This window comes from Platalea leucorodia (assembly GCF_965183815.1).
Source record: "Platalea leucorodia genome assembly, chromosome: 7".
NCBI lineage: Eukaryota > Metazoa > Chordata > Aves > Pelecaniformes > Threskiornithidae > Platalea > Platalea leucorodia.
The window spans coordinates 69,446,453-69,468,622 of record NC_138829.1 but is presented as its reverse complement, the minus strand read 5'-3'; the positions used below and the strand labels follow the sequence as shown (position 1 = coordinate 69,468,622).

The following is a 22,170-nucleotide window of genomic DNA, read 5'->3' as shown; positions in this document are numbered from 1 at the left end:
GTGGTGGCAGTTTTCAAATTTTAAGAGGCAAAACAATGATTTTTATGCTTTTGATAATGAAAAAAGATCAAGACAGTTATGCAAGAACTGCTTGAACTTAAGAAAAATTGTAATACAATTGCTTGCTATTCCAGTATAGATATATAGTTTAAGTCGATGGGAATTTTTCTACTAAATTTTACAGCACAAAACAAAACTCGGACTCAATCTACATAGAGGGTTGAAGGGGCTTCGCCAGCTGTTTAGGAATTCATGTAACTGGGCTTATGGACAATCTGATACTGAGACATATTAGGTTAGCAGCTGGTTGTGTATGTTGTACCAAATTCCTTCCTGCACCTTCAGTAAGCATAGGTCTGCTAAATTATTATTTTACATCAGATTACAAGTAATGAAAACGCATCCTTCTCAGAATAGCTAAACAGGACTCTAAGTTTTGCAAAAAAAAAAAAAAAATCAGTAATTTTCTTTCACTTATCCATATTGCATGGCCTCTAGTGACTACAAGGGTGAGAAATTCTACTAGGTTTGGTACATTATGGACTGGGCTGACAATCATAGTGCAATGACATAAGCACGTATGAGCATGTGTGTATATTATGCTGACCCACCCCAGACACTGAGCAAAGTGCAACAGTTCACGGAGATTACGTACCAACCAGGATGAGGAAATTTGTACACAGCAAAAGTTGCAATCTCCAAAACCTTTTGTTAGGGAAGGAAAAAAAAAAAAAAAAAGGTCAAAACCTTATTTTGTAATTCTGACTTGCAAAAATTACATAAGTTTCTTGACAGGAAGCATTTTCAAGTCTTTAAGCTGCTAATTTAACTCACTTTAAAGCTCTGAAATTGTCATATTTGACTAGGTATTCCCCAAATTAATCCAATGTACACACATAATCCAATGGTGACACATATAAGGATATACAATCAATTACGTTAACTGTGAATTTGGCTTCATCGGCTATATAGGTTTCAGGCTTTTACCAAATAACGATAATAATCTTCTGCCACTTTTTTTTTTTTAAATTCAAAAAGCCAAGTGAATTTTAGCTATGTAACAGAATTCCTTATGTAATTACTCCAAGAGCTGAATGTTTCTAAATAACATTAAAAAGGCTGCTTATAAGAAAGCTCACCTTTTACATCAATTTTAAAAAGCCTACCTCCAGAAACGAGACCCCAAGAGAACCACTTGCCACCAAAACGTTCAAGCCACTAAAAACCACAACACTAGCTCACGCTATTTAACTCAATGTATTAGTGTTGAATAAAAAGCAATTCCAGTAGCTCTTGCAGATCCTAATCATCCTAGTCAACAAATCCAGGAATACAGAAGTTAACAAAAAGCTTACCAGCAAAATTACAGTCAGAAGTCCATCAAATCTATTGCTTGGGTATGACAAGTATCTTTTCAAGCCCATTGCTAAGATTTTCAGTAACATTTCCAGCAGATAGTATAGGATGAAGAAGCAGTTGATCGCCTTCACCCCCCAAAACAAAAATAATTATTAGAATTATTGACACCTCAGGGAACAGCAACAACTGTAGGAATACTGTTGCATCTTACCCCCAAGAAGTAGTCATCCCTTTCAGATGGCTGCTTATCCGCATCCATCACCAAAACCACCTTAAACAAGAAATATTTTATGAATCCACTGCTTTACTGCTGCATAAAACAGATTTTTAAGCACAAGAACAAAACACAGGTTTTTACACAGACGTTTTCAAGCAGCTCAGAATATATTTAACTGCAGGTATTCTCTCCTAAGACTGCATGACTAAAGCATGCCAAACATGGACATCTGCTACAAAAAGCAGTTATTAGAACAGAGACTAAAGAACAAAAACAGAACATAAGTTTGTAGCAGGGAAAAAAAAACAAACAAACAAAAAAAACACAAAACAAAAAAACCCTTTTACTTACACAGATAGAAACAATGTTTGCAAGGGCTACGACATTCCCCACGTAGCCAAAGTAGGGATGGCCAAAGGCAAACTGCATTTTCTGCATAAAATGGGATTGGTACTCTGGACTGGGAGGATGCTGAAAAGAACACAAAGGATTCGCTGAGACACAAAGCATTAGCATTTTAATAATGATGCAGGAAAAACACATCCAATCGCAGATTTAAGAAACAGACATTTTCAAAGCAAAACTTCAAGGCCACATGCTAATTTTGACATTTCACTAGGAAGGTGTTTTCAAGCTCTGGCTATTAGGAGCAAGAGATCATTTCTGATTAGCAAGTGGGCTGACAATTATGGCACAACACAAGATAACGGCAAAGAAGGGAGATAATCCAACCTCTCTCCAATGCCCCAAGCAGGTAAACTAAACACCAAGCTACTAACCGTTCACCTTCCTTCCCCATTTCCCAACATTTAATCTCTCAAAAGATCCAGAAGTCTTGGTTACATGCAAACATAGAAAAGAACATTTCATAGCCCTCAAAAAGTTTGATTTTTTTTTTTTTTTTTTTTTTTAATTTCTTTCTCCAAGTGGAGAAGACTGCTTTCTGCCCATCTTCATCTGAACACTTAAAAGAATCCACATTGCATTCTTCATTCAGGGACTGGAGAAAAGACTTTGCCCAAGTATAGTTAAGCGTTACCTGCAAAGACTAATATATAGCAGAGATGCATTGCTTTAATATAGGACTGTCACAACAAGACAAATCCCTTGCATTTCATCAAAAACAGTTTACTACAGAGGTACTCATTTCTCCTCAGCACTTTTCAGAAAGTCTATGCTATAAGTCTAGCTCTTATTCCTTGTTTCATTGTAACAAATCTCCCTATTAAACAAAAGACACACACAGAGCCCTCATCTATTTTGTCTGGCCAAGTTGCTTAAAAATGCTGACAGAACAAACAATCGTGCATTTTGTATATTTAACACTACCTGGCAATCCCAAACTCATGTTGTAAAAGCCCCCAAAGCAATACCACTTGCAACCATAACAGCAATCCATGAACACCTTAAAAATCAATTATACTCATGCCCCGCATTCAACAAGTTGTGAAGTTTGTTTATAAGCTTTATAGTGGAATATTATCACTTATTTTTGTGCAAGACCACACACAACTTATGACATTTTATAAATGGTTGTCAGATACATACTTGCCTAATGGCATCTTTGTCTAGTTCTTCAAAGAGCTTCTGAAACTGGACAGCTGACAGTTGGTCACAGGAGCACGTTGTGAGTGACTTCACATGAAAGAGAAACATTCAGATCAACACCTGCAATAGGTGCATCTTCAAACAGTGCCAACACCCTCAGACTATCTACCTTAGGAGTCTATGAATAGAGATGTAATACAACCTACACCAAAGTATTAGCGCGAGCTTCGATATTGCTTTGTGTTAACACAAAACTGCCACGTGACTGTGGGATTTGCCTCACCTCTTCTATTTTCCCTCTCTGGGATCACATCCTGCTTAAGAAGGAGCACGCTCTTTTGATATACTTGAATTTTAAGTCTCACCTAACATTGCCATTGCTATGTTATGATCCAAGGAATGAAGATACTACATCAGCATCACTGTTCTGCAGAAGTTACTACCTGGAAGGATGGAATTATTTTCCAAATTGTAACACGATGAAGACAATTCCATGGCACGCTAAACACTAACTGCAACCGTAGCACACATAGCAACAAAAGAAGTGAAAACTCCACCAGCAACAAGAAGAAAAAGTAAAACTTGGATTTGTGTACCTAATTAATAATGCAATGGACAGCTCAGCATAATTACAGAGCAGGGTGCTTATTTTCAGACGACTCTGCTTACACAACCCCTATCCCAGACAACAACGGGAAGTAATACATGTATACTTCTTCATTCCACTTCCAACCTTCACACTGGAGCCAGCCAACTGCTGGTGCTATAACATTCAGCTCTGAACTGTCACTTCCTTTTGGCAGAAGATGTTACAGTACGGACTTCCAAATCCTGCTGCAATCTTGTTCTTAAAAAGCAACGTTACTTTTAGATAATTTTTCTGAAACCACACCAATAACCTCCACATCTCCTACTAGAGCTAAATTCCTCTAATCTCTGAAAATTGTGGCATGAACTGCAACATCAATCAAGCCTTTAGTTCAGCAAAACCGCTCTCCTTGCAGCCTGATACAAATATTAGTATCTACAGGGAGCAGCACAGCTAAAATCCAATAAAAAGATATTTTCAAATGGCAGAGGGAAGCTGCTACAGACAGCAGCTCTAGACCACAGTGAGAAATGCTTTACTTCCAGAGAGAAAGTAAAGCAAATGAAAAAAATCAGCTCTGCAAAACAAGTTTTCATTACTCTACACGTCTTTACAGGTGAATGCATTCCTCATCACACCAACCAAAGACGTAGCAACCGCAAGGTGAAATCATTGCCTAGAGACTGTTTTTGTTCTGAAGACCAAAACATAAACAGACACTGAGCTGGCCTCTGTTCACACTCTTAAAGAAAGCAGCATAAAGAAAGCTGAGCTGAACGCTACCACTCCTACAGCAATGGTGTGATTAAGGCAATTTTAGCCCTCTGTCCCATCAGAGGGTTTGATAGTCACCAACATAAAGACTAAGACTAAGAAAATATAGTTCTTACTCTCATGATGGCTTGCTTGCAGCGAAAATCCATTTCAACTTTCTGCAGCACTCGTAGTAAGGCCGCAGTGCTGACATATGACCTATTTAAAAGAAAACAGGATGGGCCCTGAAACAGATAACTGTCTTGATGGCAAAAATAGCTGTTCCAAATGCATTCCTGCCTCTTTCTTTTTTTGAAAAGCAAATAAAATTAGAAGTAGGAATAAAAAGGAAACAGACCCCATAAGAGTCCCAAACAGCGTATTATAAACAACCAGTTAAAGAAAAATAAGAGATGAGCAAACTGCCATTTTTCAAAAAGGGGTCCTCAGTAAATACACTAAACAAAACAAGATGATCAAAAACCTTTTCTTTTCTCCTAGATAATCTACTGTTTCAACATTCTTCACTTACTGTTGTGCATTAGCAGGAGTCTCTTTCAGGGAAGAAAGCACTTCAAACGCAGCCCGGATTCCCAGTCGCCTCCTGAAGAGGGAGGACTGAACCGATTTCTGGACAGTAAGAACACCACAGAGGAAACAATTTACTTACACTTGTTTAAAGGAAATTCAACTGGATGATACAAATAAGACCTGTAAATTATTTGCCCAGCCCTTAGACAGAACATACTGCAAGCCTCAGAAAGTGCCATATCTGTTCAACTAAAATAATTTTTCAGGACGGCAAGATACTGTTTACTTTCTCCCACTGCCAAAGTCCCTGTCATTAGCCACTAATTTAGTCGTCCAGATACTGAGTCCAACCAGACAGACACTCCACAGTTTAAAAGGAATACCACAAAGAGTCACAGGTTTAAATCAGTGAAGCCCATTCCTACCAGAAGGACTTGGGGAAGATCAGAGCTACCCAGCTCCTCATGCAGTACTATGTCCTATGGTCAGATAATATACTGATCTTCTGGTACACACCCCAGATTTGCAATTAGAGATCAGAATAGGAGACTTCCCTAGGCCCCGCTCCTTTCAAGAACTCCATGTACAAGAAGGAAGGAAGCAAGCAAACAAGTCTCTGGAGTTCAAGTAAACATCCAGGTCATGGTCTGTTTTTAAATTCTGGACTGCACAGGCACATGCCTGTTCTGGAGACAATGGCAACAGCAAAGCTCGAGTATTCACAGAAATTCATACTAGTGTGCAAAGAAAGGAGTTAGACAGGTTGTCCAACTCCAGGTTCTTGCCAAAAAGGAGAAAGACAGAGACACAGTTTTTCGTGCTTCATTTTCTTCAGAGTGATCACTTTCAAACTCAGCTACTTTACTGGGAGTCAGATTATGGCATGCTCTCACATGGGAAAGAGGAAAACGGAGAAAGAAGGGAAGAAACAGAGCAGGAGGAACGGATTACAAAAATTCCTCTTTGCACATATTACATTTAAACACCCCTCTCCCACAAGAGGGTGGGGGCCACCCCTTCTGTGTAATATTGCCTAAGGCTTACTATCTGACAAACTTCACCTTCCCTCTGGAGCTCTACTAGAGCAGCTATTATTTCACTTTTCCCAAGTCCTCAGCTCCACTCCTCCTCTGAAGGAGGAGTGAATGAACTATAACACTATGTAAGTAACGGGAAGGAACTATAAGACTATATCTAAGTAAAGGGGGAAATCACACCCGAAGTCAAAGTCACCAAATTTCTCCTGCCACCAAACCTGAAGGAAATTATGGGCATGAGAAGAAAAAAAAAAAACAAAACCAACAAACAACAATTGGAACGTACACAGTCAGGAACTGCTGCTCCATTCCAAGAGGCCATCACCGTACTGGCACAAAGGGAAAGAAGCTTAACCTAGAGCCCAGTTTAGCTGTCAGACTCCAGTGCTTTTGCATAGCATTTCGTGACTCAGCTTTACAAAAAACATTGCTGCTGAGCTGTGAAGTTTTATAAAATATGCAAGTAAAAGACAGAGGTGGAAGTGAAACTGTTGAAGAACTAAATACCACGGTTTAACCTCAGCTGGCAACTAAGGACCCCACAGCTGCTCGCTCACCCTCCCCCCTGCCCGATAGGATGGGGGAGAGAATTGGGGCAAGGGGGGGGGGGGGGGAGTAAAACTCCTGGGTTAAGATAAAGACAGTTTAATAGGACAGCAGATGAAGAGAAAAATAATAATAATAAATAATAAAAAAAAAAACAACAAGTGCTGCACGATGCAATTGCTTGCCACCCACTGACGGATGCCCAGCCCGTCCCCAAGCAGCGATCATTGCCCCGCAGCCAACTCCCCCCAGTTATATACCGAGCATGATGCCATATGGTATGGCATAGCCCTGGGGCCAGTCTGGGCCAGCTGTCCTGGCTGTGCCCCCTCCCAGCTTCTTCTGCACCGGGCAGAGCAGGGGAAGCTGAGAAGTCCTTGACTTAGTGTAAGCACTCCTTAGCAACAACTAAAACATCAGTGTGTTATCAGCATTATTCTCATACTAAATCTGAAACAGGGCACTACACCAGCTACTAGGAAGAAAATTAACTATCCCTGCTGAAACCAGGACACTAACTCAAGATTCAAGCGAAAAATTTCACCATGAAAGTTACAAAAGTCAAAGAAAAATCTCACACAACTTGGCAGCACGATCAAGAGCAAGATCAAGACTCAGCCTGTTCTGAGGAGCAGGAGACTGACAGTTCCCCTTCTGACTGATGACTGCCTGATCAAAAGATTCACTTGTGTGCCATCAGCGTGATAATCACTGATACTTAGCCTAGCACTGTGTTATTTCTACTAATCTACTATCTGTGTTAACTGCTAAGTAACTGTGGTGCACCTTGGATGTTCTGTATTCTTTGCTGGAGACAAACCCAGCTCTGGAGATCTCCAGCTGTACCCATGCAGCCTTTTCCTTCCACCACCTATCCAATCAGTTACTTCTTTTTGGAATAGCCATAGGAAAGTCACAGATTGAACCTCTTGGATGAAGTACATCTTATCGGCAGTAACCGAGACAATCTTTCATTTGACTTACATTGTCCCTGCTTTCCAAAATACTTTTGCCTCAGCTCATTACAATTCCTCCCAGATAGCACAGTTGAACGATCTCATACAGAAAACAAAAGCACTTACACTCTGTCCTGCTAAGAGAATCCTGACTACACTCCCAGTTGGAGACTAAACAACCCGTGTACGTAATGCAACAAAGCACATTGCACAGCTTGTTAATAAAGGAGAAGGAACTTTTAGCAATGAGTTTGTCACCACAGATCGCACACTCCTTGAACAACATGAGAAAGTACACTTACTTCGTCCGCTTTTACTTCTCTAATACAGACACCCGAGTCAAAATAGATTACGTTACACTAGACATCAGATTCACATTCCACAAAATAGAGAGAATCAGATATGATTAGGCATCTTCCAGAAGCACATTAAAGTATTACGTGGATGAATGGCATTGCATGGAGAGTAAGCATAGGTTCCTCTTATTTGAGATTGAGTACTACCAAGAATAACTATTATACCTGCTGGCAACTGCTTCTGGTACAATCACAAGGCTCAAGTCCATCTTTTAGAGGCAGCAGACCGCCCTAATCATTCTAACATCACACCCACCAACCATGGTAAGGATGACGTTAAAAATATCAAACATGAAGATGTTTCAGTCAGCAATTCTTTTTTAGCGAAGACTTCTAATGCTGGGCTGCTCAGAGAAATTAAGTGCTAGGATTTGCAACAATAGCTATTTAAACGGTACAGCAGGTTTTCTTCACAGAGACCAAGTTTAAGTTACTTGTTCACTTGTCCTTGTTCAGTTTTATAATAGTTTGGGTTTTTTTCCCCTATAATAGTCATAGCTGCAGATCCACAGCGTACATGGAAGTATACAAGCAGGTAATTTTGTCATGGAAAAGGATCAAGCTACAACAGCATATAAGGGGAAAAACATCTACATCAAAGAACCTTTAGTATTTTAAAACCATATCTACACCCAGGATGGAGATACTGCTTCAATATACAGTTGAAACTTTTAATACTCAGGGCTTCGCAGTTTTACGGTTATGGCAGAGCATAGAAATTAGGAATGCTTTACTCACCAGAAGGTATCCTCGGAACTGGTTGTATATTATTGCTGTAAGCAAGTTCATCAGAAACAAGTTGCCTATTGGAGAAAAAGAGGCAGTAAGACTTATTGAAATATTTCTGTTTCTCAAAGAGGTTTCAATGTATATAGTAAGTCAGATGTAAACTTTTAAAAGGATTTGTTTTCTTGTGTTTGATTTCAAAAATGTTTTTCATGTTTCATTATACTGTAATGTATCCATTCCCCTGTGATATGGTACTGAAAAAACCCAAACCGTTCATAAGTGCCTTCCATGAAAATTATCTTGCAAGATACTACACAGTAATTGGAAAAAACACAAAAAAGGAGAGAATTCTGATTAAACATACCTAGAACAATAAAACACTGTAGCTGGTATGCACAAGTGTCAAAGTTAAAGTGCATTTAAATTACTGAAGACAAGAAGTAACTTACCTAATACAGTGAAGAGTATGAAGAAGATTGAGTATGCTCGATTCTTAGAGTATGCAGGAATCATCACTGTGTCAGATTTAACAAAAAAGGAAATAAGAATTTAATCCTTAAGATGAAAGCTGGAGACCTTTATCAATTTTCAGTAACTGGTAAAAGCTCTTATATAGCTCCACTTCAGAGATGCATATGTAATTACACTGAAGGAAGGCAACAATCAAGTTTCTAAAGGCATGAAAAATCTTTACATAATCTTCCTCTGGCTGTATTAAGAACTATCAGCTGAAACAATGGTTATAGTATGAAGTTATGAAGATAATCTTACTCTCTTATTCTTTGAAAAGAGAGACAAGAGTTATTTCTGAAAGATTGCTCACCATCAGGATTATTTGCAGTAGTTAGCAGGACCAGCAGTGATGTCAGTGATTCTGGCAAATTTCGGAAATACACCACCCACTCCTTATCCTGCTGGCCATCCTAGTCATAGAGAAACACTGAGGAATCACTAAGACTGTCTTACCAAAGGAGAGGGGAAAAAAAAAAACAAAAACAAAACAAAACCAACAAAGAAACACCAACCCAAAAAAACCCCCCCAAACAAACACTGGTCAATAATCAACTTCTTACACAATCAAATCTACCCCGTGAAAAAAGCACAAGACAAGCATAGAAACTAGGACAATGTGTAGGAATGCAGTGCAATCACTTCACTTATTAACAGCCATTAAAAAACATAAGGAAGAACAGCAAGCTAAGACAGACACAGCAAGCTCAATACAGAACTTATGTCTAGCTAACACCTCAGACCCAGGAAGAACAATAATGTCGCAAACAGACAACATAGGAATCTGAAGCCACCCTTGATCGATATAAAAAGCATCATCTCTTAGCCTGGAAGAGATATTAGTGTATTGGAGCTAAAAGGACTCCCTAAACATGATTTTATTAAAAAAAAAATTATCACAGACTAATACCATTTTCAGTCTCAACTTGCATTATAAAAATTAGTGTAGAGTAGAAGCTACTTGCTTTGTTGCTACAGTATGCTGTACCTCAGCATAGATGGAAACCTAATCACCCTGAATTGTACACTCTAGGACTACACTGCAGGACTTGTCCAAAAGTATAATACAATTTGAGGACAATATTAGAATGGATCTTGTCTATACTGAAGAACAGAAATAAAACAAGGATGGCAACACCTGGGTGACCCCGCAGCCCCCTCAGTAATGAAGAGCTGCCTCAGTAACCACCATGTGATAAAAGTTCTTTGCCAATAGATAATAAGCTCCTCCCAAACGCCTACAGCTCTACTAGCATACTCACTGAGTGTGAAATGTGTCTTCACTTCCCCTTTGACTTCCAAGTAGAAAACTCAACATCCTCTGAATCAGTTATTTGCACAGAAGTTACCCCCACTACTTGGAACAGAAGTTTTCCCCTTTCTCCAGCTATCCCCTTACATACTCAGGGCCATCTGTTTAATTACAGTAAGATCTACACAGAACACAGCCAAACAAGTTTTAGGTCTCTTTCCAATAACATACGTGAAGATGTACTTAAAGTATGAGTGCAAGGACAGTCCTCACCTTATTTTAGAGGAAATAAATATTTACACAAATAAAGGCACACAATATAAAGCAATATGCTATAAGCAGCATTAGTGCACATTACAGAAGTGGCTGGGCAGGTGGAAGACATGCAACTGTTCTATTCTGAAAAGATGAAGATTCAAAATGCTACGTACAGTATCAGCAAAAACATCTCAGAGCTTAAACATCGGGGAGGGGGCAGGGAAGAGAGATCAGTGCTACAGCACCCAAAAAACTATTTGGCCAAGGTCATCAAAATTATTTTGTGACTCAGCAGAAGCATCAGACGATCTGCTAAAGCTCTGATGGTATCAGAATGCTCAGCAAAAACACATTGGGAGGCTGTGGTGATCTTGGATCATCCACATATTTATTCTTTTCCCCAAGTTCAAGCAGAGACAGCTAAAAAAGATGCAGAGTACAAACAATACAAACACGAATCATGCAGTACAGAACAAATAGCCCTTGAATATGCTGCAAAGACTGGAAAAAACGTACCTCTAGAGGACATACACAAGACAAAGCAAAAACCTAGAGGCTTGAATTTCAGTACTAAATGTATTTTTAGAACATGGTTTCAGTATTTTGCCTTGTTAGATACAGTTACTTTGCATGAGTATTAGACTAGCAAATCAAAAAAGGAAAGAAAGACTGCTCTCTAATTTGTTATTTTCCACCTAAATGTATACAAAATTGACTGGTGCGGGTATAGAATTTAGACTCCCATCTGCTGGGAAAGGTCTTAACTGAAATTAGATGTGACGTACGGAGATAATACAAAGATAGAGCATGCAACTAAACAAAGGGGAAAAAGAGCTCTGCTTCTAATTCCAGAAATTCTATAACACGGGAAATTCAAGGAATTTGCTGATCATAAGGAAGACTAGAAGCAGGCTCAAGTGTAAATTGCAGTAGGAGTGAAGGGCCAAAACTGCGATTAAGGAGAGGACTAAAGTTACTGGCAGAAGTATGCAACAAGTGTTTGTGCTCATAGGAACACATTTATGGAAGGCCTTAAAAAGTAAGGACAAAAAAAAAAAAAAAAAAATCTGAGTATGATACATTAAGATACAGGGAGTTTAGGAGAAAGGGAACATACCAAGAGCACTGGAACACAAAAGTGATTTTAACCACAAAATTTCAAATTTGCTTTTCGGAAGCACGAAGAGAAAAAACAGAGGAAAAAACAAAGAGATCAGAAACAAAAACATTGGAGAAATGCAGGCAAAACAGGCAAAAACCTACCAAGGCATGGCCAGGGATACCAGTATTGGAAGATAAGAAAACATAGAAGAAACTAAACTTAGCAAAAAGCTCGATAAGGAAAAGAGGAAAGAAATAAGTGATAACATAAACAAAAAAGTGACAAGATTAAGAATTTTGGACACAGAACAGCATAGAAGGTTTCAACAAAAGCAGAGAAAGTAACTCAAAGGATCAAATTGGAGAATTGCATAAGGAAGCCTCTTGTATAAACAGACTTTAAATTCCTCACCTGTGATAATGGCATCAATACCAGTACTATGCAGGGCCATCAATAAAGATCTCAACCACATGTTAGAATGGAACCATCTAACCTCGCTTTGAGCAGCTGAGCTAGACTAATAAAATAATATGCTACAGCTTACAGCAACAGTGAAAGATTCCAGTTGTGGAGTAGGAAGGAGCGTTACCACTTAAGAAAAAGCACAGTCTGGAAAAAAATCTTCACTAGAGGATGAAGAGATTCTAGCACTATTCTGAGGGGCCTTCTAATGCATGCTAACATAAACAGCACTATACGTGCACAGATTAAATCTCTCTAAATGGACTTTAAATACATCCCAGTAAGTCTGACAAGGTAACATAACCTTTTCAGGGGAAACAAGTTTCACCAGTTTGATTATAAAACTAGACATGCAGCAGCTATGCGAGTAAAGTCAAAAAACCCACCGAGATCTATCAAAGCATAAATATAATTTATTACCTTTGTTCGAGCAAACAGCAGCATGGCAAACATGGTGAAGAGAGACAGGTGAACAGCTAGTAATAGAACAACACTGTTGGAAAGAAAAATATATCATATGCGTTAATACCAACTTTATCTTATTCTTAATATCCTTTGCTAAAAATGCAAAAGGATGCCACATAAAGAAAACCAGGGGTATTTTCAAGAAGCTATATAGAGATAACAGAAGATGATCTAAGTTTTGATTAAGAGTAAGAATCACACTTGTTTAAGACTCCTCAACACGAGCTTAGACAGTTGTGAGGTCAATGAGATTCTAACACTTGTTTTTCTAAGGCTAGGACCATATTTATACCCTCCAATCAAAATACATCTTGGCTTGCATACACCTTTGATTCTCCTGGAACTTGTTAGTTAAAAAGTAACAGGCAAGGACAGCGAGCTCGATAAGCTGTACACATACACAACCTATGTCACAGGAAGAGATCTCTTTCAAAAAGCATCATGCTGTCTGGTTACGATTTCACCAGTGGGGTTTCCAGTTCAACATTTCTAACGATAGTAAAATTCAATACACATATTGCTAAATGAAATGAAAAAGCTGAAGTAAAGCACTCTGAAGATGTAAAGAAAGAGGTATCTTGTTGTGTGGCATTCATAACCGGAAGACAAGTACATGTGTATCTACCCATACCTCTGAGAGGCCACCTTGGAGAAACACGGCGCAGACCTTTGCCCAGATGATGCCTCAGGTCTTCCCTTACAAAAGGGTTGTATGTAACATATACAGAATTAAAAAACCCCACTCAGCTAGCATCAGAAACCTTATCTGTCACATACAGAGTCACATCAAATGCATTCTAGAGAAATTTTACTCACTAAAGGAACCAAAAGGTTAACACAACACTCCATCCATTACTACCTGATCTCACCAACCACTTAGCTAGACCATCAAGAAGGAAGCTACTCAGACGCCACACTCAAGAACACTAATGGTAACTACACACTTGCTGTGAAAAGATGGGTTTTATGCTATTACCTACCTTGCCATTTCAGGCAATGTGCTGTTGATACTTTTTAATGTTTTCTTCATCATAGAAGAATTCTGAAGGAGAAAGAAAGGACGAAGAATTCTTCTTATTCTCACATTCTGCAAAAAACAACGGACCAGATACTGAGTTCCCAGAAGACTAGCACCACAAATATTTTTCATACAAGTTTGTCAAAAAACACCAATACACATATCGACAAAGTCAACAGTGTAACATAAAAAGGCTGTGCTTGGAAACTAAATCTGTCCCACTGAAGCCACAAAACACACAAAAGAGATTTTATACATATGGGTGCCTCGTTAAAAGAATAAGAGATTGCTTTGAAAATGCACGTTGCCATTTCAATAGCCTCATCAGGCCACTAATCATAAACAATCTAACTTTACTGCTGGGTAGACATAACAAGCAGGTCAAGAGATGGCATTTTCTTATTTTCTGCCAAGGTCCATTTCAAGAAGGGAATTAATAGCAAGCTACTTGCAATAAAAACAGATACACATTTTGAAAATAAGTGCTTGATTTCAACTTTAAACCTTTTTTTTTTCTTTTTATAATTAAAGGGCCTGCTTATTACTCAGCAATTTCTGCCTGACGAGACTCAAAACAGGTAATCACCTTTATTTTCCTTAACATACACTAAAGCAAGTAAACTATTTGATTCTTGCATTCAAAACACTTCCCAGCCTTCAAGTTATTTCTGTGACTTATCAGCATCCTGCATTTTAGGATCAGTCTTCTCAGGGCCACACATAACAGGGAGAAGAAGGAAAAAAAAAAAAAAAAAAAAAAAAAATCACTTTCTTCCTCGCTATTCCCTTGTTCATACATCCCAGCAGTTAAACTGCTTCTTCTGCCACTGCTTTGTACGGGAGGCTCCTTTACAAACTACTTGTCCACTATCACACCTAAAGATTTTACAATTGCTTCTTTCCAAGACACATTCCCCATGTTGTAAACACAAGCTTCATCCTAGGTAATTAACTCCTTTCAGCCACATTATATTTATTTGGCTTGAATGTTAAAAGGACATATGCATTTTTCTTATAGTTAGATGCTTATAAGCTTAAGTGACATGTTCTTTTAACTTTTTAGGATCATCTCTTTGATACTATACCACGTCCTGGTCAACAGTGACCACTGGTCAACTATGACCACTGAAGCATGAACAACGAAGCAGTGGGTTACTAACAGTAGCACCTGCATCCAACCTAATCCTGACCAATACAGACAATAATTTGAAATAGGTTTGAAAGTTATCTGACAGCAACAGATAATGGCTTTGACACAAGAGTTTACACAAAAAGCAAAATTCAAGATTTTAATTGAAATTTTTACAAAGTTTCAATTTTGTAAATCAAAATTCAAAATTCTGCCTCATTCACCTCCCAGCATTTTTACCACATTAGTATTTGCTGAATGATGACCGTAAGTGAACAACAACTAATTTCATGCAGATTTATGTCATGAAAACCAATTGGGAGATTGCATTACATAAAGGAGGACACTTTTAGAACCATTTCACAAAACTGACATTCCTCTCAGGACACAATTGTTTTGAACACAATACAGCAGTTGTTAAACTATACAATTACCTTTTACTTAGACATCACTACATAGACTCCACCATTAAATCAAGTTAAGAACATAATTCTCCAACTGCATGACAAAATTAGCACTATGCAACCAGAGTTTTCTCTACACTCTTTGAATGTTGACACACTATAAACAACAAGGCTTTATTTCATTTTACCGATGAAATCACATCTTATATTAAGAATCAAACAGAATCCCTTGAGAAGCTATATTACACCAAACATATTCTGTGTTTCAGTGTACTATCCAGCTATCCAAGACCAAAAATGAACCATCTCACCCTTCCGCCTTAATTCTCCAATATATCACATAGGCCCTGCTGACTGTCCCTTTGCAGGTTCTTGTCCTCTGCCACTCTCCACAACTAAGTTGCTGATTGCTTCTGCAGAAAGCAGTTCTTACCTCTGTGCAGAAAAAACTCAGTGATACAATCCAATCAGTAAGGGAAACAATTAATGTCAGTATATAAGCCATAAGCCATTTATTTTTCCAAAATACTTCCCATCCAATTAAGTAACTCTGGGGAGGGAAAAACAAACAAACAAACAACTTATTTTAATAATAAATTCCCTAACAAGTCAGCAACAATTGTTTTTGAAATGTTTGCAGTTTTTCCATCAGTGCTCATAAAAAGCTCCCTGAAACCCGAACAAAAATACACCGATCAGAGAATTTTTCTATAAGAATTAAACAAAGGTCAGTAGAAGTGAGAGGTGCACACAGGCCACGTGATAGGAATCCTTTGAATGCAAGAAAGATGTCCATTTAATAACCATAAAAGAGATTTTTTCAGAAACAAATATCCAAAGAAAAGTTCAGTTTCTGATTATTTCTATTTCACTTTGTTTAAATGAACTGGCATACATTTGATTGTTATATACCCCAATTTTTATAGCCTAATACAAGCAGCTAAGCTAAAATCATTGTATTCTTAGCAAAATCTATTTCACTTATTCCACACAAACAGGCGCGTATATTTCTTAGGTTAAAAAAAAAAAAAAAGCATTTTTTTTTTTAATTGAGAAAATATGCACTTCCTAATTCCTCCTGAAAGTAAGGCTTTAATATAGCAAAGCAATCTCATCATCCATATTTAAATCCAAGATTTAAATAACAGTTTTTAAGACATTTCTCCCAAAATATAAAATGGAGAAAAGCCACACTAACTATACCTACTGAGCTGCCCACCACACCTAGTATTTCATTCAATACCGGATGAATGTGATGCTCACCTTCACAGATACATCAACCATGAACACAAGAAAGCAAAGCAGCTCAATGCTTTCTGTTAGGCCACATGGAGGATTCCACGCAGGAAGGCGGTATCGTACATCTGACGTGATAGTAAGCGAAGAAGGCTTTTCAATGAAAGCCAAAGCCAGGATTATAGTAATGGTTAAACTCAAAATCCTGTTTGGATAGAGATGAAATTAGAAAAAACAAAACAAAAAAACACAAAACAAACAAAACATGCCAAAAACCACCAAACCCACAAAACGAGTCAAAAGAATAACAAAATACTAAGAGTAAAGCAATTTTATTAGAAGTAAACCAAGCTTTATAATATCATATTTAATACAAATGGGTTAGATCACAACGCAGCACTTGATTAGCGTGCTGTTGCCTGCATTAGAATAATGTAACTGCTGACCACCAAACAACCTTAGGCAGTGTTCTTTTGAAAACAACATCAGCAAACAATCTTGCGACTATTTAATATGTTTAGAAATAGACAATTGGAAAACTCTAACACACAGTGCTGTAAGTCATGCTAATAGTCTATTCATGCAACAGTCCTATGGCTGTTCCAAAGAGCCATCTACATGATCACACTTTCACATATCTTGTTGCTTTCCACTTCTATCGTGTTCACATGTAGTCAATCCACTTGCTTCCCACAGTAAGTTGTTATGAGGATAAAAGCCTAATTATCTAATTATTTAACAAAAAAGAGAGATGAATAATATTTTTTTTTAAAGACTTACTGCTAAATGAAAAAGCAAAAAGAATACCAAGTTCTTACCACTGGCAAGTTCTTGAATAGTACCATCGATAAAGCCACAGGGATTTGGAGTCCACACGGTGATTTATAGATCGATACTGAATGCAGAGAGCAAAAAGGATAATTCAAGCGTTACATTCAGTCTGTCTCAAAGACAAAGATCAAGTTACCAAAATAAATCAAGTTCTAATCAACAAAGCTCAAGTCTTGAGACAATTCCAGTTTCACAATAAGATACAGAAATTATTGTACAGGTTATTAATTATTAAAGTGTCAGTGACCAATGACCACAGCTGTAGCCTACCCAAGTGCAATGGGAAAGATTTTAATGAAGTTTTCTAATCTAAAGACCACACAGTCGCTCAGATAATCAAACTGTGTAGCAGTCATCTGAAGCAAGCATTACCATCATTACAAATAACAGCATCTGTAACAATTCAGTGCCTGTTCTATCTGCTCACCAAAACAGTCCACCCATTTAGCTTACCTCTCTAGCATTCATTCCATTCACGGATCTTCCTTTGGCTTTCTCTTCCAAAAAGCCGTTAAGATGCAAACAATTTAATTTTAAGAGACCTCAACGTAGGTCTTTAAACAAAACATGCTTTAAGTTCAAGGAAGTACCCGTGATTCTTCAGAACGGGACTGCTTTTGCAGAAATCTGCTCAGCCCCTCCTCAGCAGCTGCCCCTGGGCTGCTGTTACCCTGCCTCCGCTGAGGAGTATCTGCTTCCAGAAAGGTGTGTACACCTTAAATATATCTGATCCCCAGAAATCTCCCAACCAAAATCTACCTGAATGCAGCAAGAGAGTTCAAGAACTGCCCTTCAGCATTCCTGCTGCCTGCAACTAATAACTGGGAGATAACAGGATCTAGGAACCTGCAGTAATGGCCAGTAAAGGAGGGACAATGAAGAATTCCAAAGGCACCAAGTTCAGCTGAAGCAAAAGAGTTCCAACTTCGCGCTTGAAGCTAGCTTTAAACTCTTAAGCTCTTAAGCTATGCAAGTAGTCAGATTTACAGGCAAATTACAGGGTTTGCTCAGATAGTTTCTCTTAGCAGTAAGGCCAGTCACTCTCAAAAAAAAAAAAAAAAAAAAAAAAAAAACACCACACCCAAAACCACCCCACAAACCAGCATCTCTTTCAACAACCTTGAAGAGAAGACACTATCTATTTCATTGTGTGGAAAAACATGTTTCTCCTAGGCAGAAGTTCACTGAAACTTGCACACCACAGGAATGTGGAATTCTGATTTTGCTTTGTAAATCAAGATGATGTTATATGGAGGTTGCCTGAACACACAAAAACTTAAAAGCTAGTAGAATGTGCGACAAATATCCAGCATGGGAAGCATAACAGCTAACAAACAAGTTATATTTACCTGTATTGCATCTTCAATAAATACAACAGCTTGGTTTATATAAAGGTCATTATCAGCTCCAGTACCTACAAAGTTAAAAAGAAATAAGAATCACTTGCTATATTTTGGATAAAGCCTACAGCTTGCTTATTAGTTAAAGAGAAGCTCCACAACCGTGATTCTCGTGACAAAAGGCACTGTACAAACACAAAAAGCAGAGACAGCTCCTGCCAGATTTGCTCCGTCAGCAGCACCGTGCATTAAATTAAATCAATAATAATCTCAAACACATCATGCATCTTTCTGTATTTTGTGAAAAGGTTCTCTCTTACATTTAGCTTAAGTAGCTAGATAACACTGGTAGTTAAATAGCTATCACAAGGCTGGACTATTTCTATACAGAGACAAGTCCTAAGTAACAAGCATCGTAATGGAGCTTCAATCAAATTATTCTATGACAACGTGTACAGTCAAGTGAAGCTGGAAAAGTCAGACACTAGTATTCTAGGCATTTTTACTTTTGTTTCATAAAGGTACTGAGGTTTAAACTGATCTCGTTCTCTCCAAAACCAACAGAAATCTCCAGTCAGATGAAAACAAAATTAAGTCTTTTCTTAATTTGTCCTGAGAGTTATTATTACCGTATCAAACAGATGAGAGTTCAAGACACAGAAAGGGGTGAAAGTACACAAAGTGAAATAAAATATCACCAAATTAGTTAGTATGCAATATTTCAAAACCCACTACCAAGAAGTCTGTGCAAAGATATATACATAAAGTATAAAGGGCAATCACTTGCGTTCACTTGAATTAGGACCTTTGAGTCAATTAGGCCAACAAGAAAGACAAAGGCAGTTAAGGCCAAAATGAGGCGGGAGGGGGGGAGAGAGAAAGCTGAGGGGGGTAGGGATACAAACAATACGTGTTAGTGTAACCTTCCCACCGAGGGGAAGGGGCCCAAGGAGCACTTCATACCATCTCCTCCCAGGAGACGGCAATGACAGCACGGGATACAAGGAGAAAGAGTCAGTCCCAGTGCTAGCACAATGTTCTCCAGACGCCAAGCAATGCCAGAAACACCATTGATCTGAGTCCCAGGATTTTATGTTCCACATGATTCAGCGGCACCAATTTTCTACAAAGACGGCAAGCAGTTTTTAAATGTCACCGTTTATCTGAGCATACACAACAGCACAGTTTTGTACCAACTGATGATGTGAACCATGATGCAAGAAAGACTGAGCATAAACAGCAGACAAGCTAGACTCACGCAATAAAGATCTTATCTTCTTCAAGGCATGACACACCAGTGAGACAAAAATAAAATTGTTTAAAGGAACAGTATTAGTTACGAGGATATCAAGGACAGCAAAAGCCTTAGATTATTGGGGCACACACCACAAGCCTAGCATTAATCCCAACTATTTTGAAAGGGCAGAATCTAAGCAACTGCTCTTAATATAAAACTAGAACAGGGAAATTACCAAGAAACGTTTCCTTTAGCAATTTCAGGGTTTGTTTTTTTTAAAAAAGGACGTTTTCCATGCATGCTACTGAGGATGCCCGATTTATCCTGCAACTCTTAGTCACAGCAAGTGACGCTTAGTCACAAGCGATGACCGAAGTACCGCTCGGTTTGGCCGTGCGGGATCTGTCTCTGACCCCACTGCACTTTCGACACTGAACAACCAGGCAATAAAAAGAAAAGGTTCACTGAAGTGATGCGATAGCCTGAAAATAGAGAACCTGAGGTCTCCAAAGGAGCTTTTGCTGGGGGAATTGAGAAGTCAGACCGCCAGCGTGTACTGAGCTAGAGAAAAAAAACTTGCCAGCACCTTAAAAAAAAAAAAAAAAAAGAGTTAAAAAACAACAACAAAAGACTCAAGTGTCGGGCTGAAGCAGCGCAAGGTTTGCGCCTAAGGTCAGCGGCAGCGGCTCGGTGTGTTCCACCAGGCAGGGCGGCCGCCGCTGGTCCCGCCGAGCCGTCCCGGGCGAGCTGCTGGGAGCTGCCGCCGCCGAAACGCCGGCGGGGCGGCGACCCCCGCCGAGCCCCGGCCCCTCGGCAGGCTGAGGGGTTTCCTTCTCCAGCGCCCGGCCCGCTCCCCGCGCCCGGGAGAGGACAAGCTTTGGGGGCAAGGCGAGAGCGCCGCCGCCCGCCTCACCGCCTCAGGCGCCGGCTCCCTCAGCGCCGCCGGGCCCGGGGCACGCCGCCGCCACCGCCCGCCCCACCGCACTCACCGTCCCCAGCGGCGGAGCGGTCACCGCTACCGGCCCGCCAGAGCCCCCGTCCCGTTCGCCAGCTCCGCGGGCGCAACAACGGCTCCGTCTCGGCGCCGGCTCCCGCCTCCATCGGCAGCGACCACCGCGCTCCCTCCGTGCCGCCAGCGCGATGGGACGGGACGGGACGGGACGGGACCGGAGGGCGGGGCGGGAGGGCTGCGCCCGCCCCGGGCGGCCCCGCACGCTGCACGTGACCGGCGGCCGGGGGAGGGCGGCACCGGGGCTCCTCCCGCCGCCTCCCGCCCCGTCCCCCGGCCGGGTTTGGCACCGGGAACCGGCCTCGGTCGCGGCGCTGCCCCTGACAGACTTCTCCTTCTGGCGGCAAACGGGGCACCGCCTCCCGCCCCGGAAACGTTCGCCGCCTCGGGAACCAGCGTGTGTAAGCAGTCGGGGGTTGATGAGAGACGTGACCGTACGTCTCTGGTAAAAAATGTCGGTTCTTCACCTCAGCTTAGAGAGCAGAGCCCAGACGGCGTTTACGCTTTTAAAAAAAATATCCTTCATGAAAAGTTGCGGGTTTTTTACCTCACGGAAGCTGTAAGCTCGGTATCCGCGGCCGAGCGCACCTCTAGGCTAGCCGCTGCCTCAGGGGTTTAGGATTTGTTGAGAAAATAACAGCGAGGTTATAAATTATTGCTTCCTGCTTGTTTTCACATTCTTAAATAATCGTTCACAGCCCTAGCAGAAGGTATTTAATTTGTATTTAGTCACCTAGGCGTCCCAGAAGCCACTGCGAACTTAGCTTATGCTACTTGGACTGTTAGAAGATGCTTTGCTCTCCCCTTTTCCTCATGGTCCCCTTCATACACGGTTTCACTGTTCAATTTCATAAAGCTGCAATTGCTAAAGGGTAGATGTCAGGATAATTTGACAACTATACGCTATTTTCTGCTACATACTGGGAGCTACGGCAGCATAACAATAAACAGGAAAGTCTATCAATCCACCTCTTCGGTGTTCCAGCCTGAGTAGTAAAAGTAGGTCCATCCTATACTGTTTAATTAGCTATGGGGTAGATTTTGCCTTCAGGTGCATGCCTGATGGGTCAAAAAAAAATCACTGTTTCACACTGACTTCTAAATAAGTCAAGGTCAGATCCAGCCTTTTTGGTGAACTTAAGATAAAAAGGAAAACTCCATGACATTACCTTTACCGTAATAGTAATCACTAGTAAAAAGTGAACATCAGCAGCTACACATTACAGTTATTTCCCATTCTCAATCGACAGCAAAGCACTGGTAAAATTGGAGTTATTGTTGATAACAGTTGGGCTG

General features: G+C 39.9%; 1 protein-coding gene across 3 annotated transcripts in view; it reads right to left on the bottom strand.

Moving 5' to 3' along the window:
- TPCN2 (two pore segment channel 2) overlaps positions 1 to 21,019 on the bottom strand; it is a 37,958-nt gene extending 16,939 nt beyond the window's left edge. For 2 of the 3 annotated variants that reach the window (XR_014228922.1, XM_082318669.1), the window contains exons 1-17: positions 20,855 to 21,019; positions 18,638 to 18,702; positions 17,276 to 17,352; positions 16,485 to 16,662; positions 15,655 to 15,771; positions 13,651 to 13,757; positions 12,626 to 12,698; positions 9,445 to 9,544; positions 9,071 to 9,136; positions 8,631 to 8,695; positions 4,999 to 5,096; positions 4,604 to 4,685; positions 3,125 to 3,211; positions 1,928 to 2,047; positions 1,571 to 1,630; positions 1,356 to 1,484; positions 656 to 705 (exon numbers count right to left, since the gene is read on the bottom strand). Coding sequence is in view for 2 of the 3 variants with exons in the window: in XM_082318669.1 (XP_082174795.1) it covers positions 656 to 705; positions 1,356 to 1,484; positions 1,571 to 1,630; positions 1,928 to 2,047; positions 3,125 to 3,211; positions 4,604 to 4,685; positions 4,999 to 5,096; positions 8,631 to 8,695; positions 9,071 to 9,136; positions 9,445 to 9,544; positions 12,626 to 12,698; positions 13,651 to 13,757; positions 15,655 to 15,771; positions 16,485 to 16,662; positions 17,276 to 17,352; positions 18,638 to 18,702; positions 20,855 to 20,966 (1,586 nt within the window). In the remaining variant the exon portion in view is untranslated. The remainder of the gene's footprint in view (positions 1 to 655; positions 706 to 1,355; positions 1,485 to 1,570; positions 1,631 to 1,927; positions 2,048 to 3,124; positions 3,212 to 4,603; positions 4,686 to 4,998; positions 5,097 to 8,630; positions 8,696 to 9,070; positions 9,137 to 9,444; positions 9,545 to 12,625; positions 12,699 to 13,650; positions 13,758 to 15,654; positions 15,772 to 16,484; positions 16,663 to 17,275; positions 17,353 to 18,637; positions 18,703 to 20,854) is intronic. The other variant, XM_082318670.1, reaches the window with a different exon arrangement.
- Between the last annotated feature and the right edge of the window lie 1,151 nt (positions 21,020 to 22,170).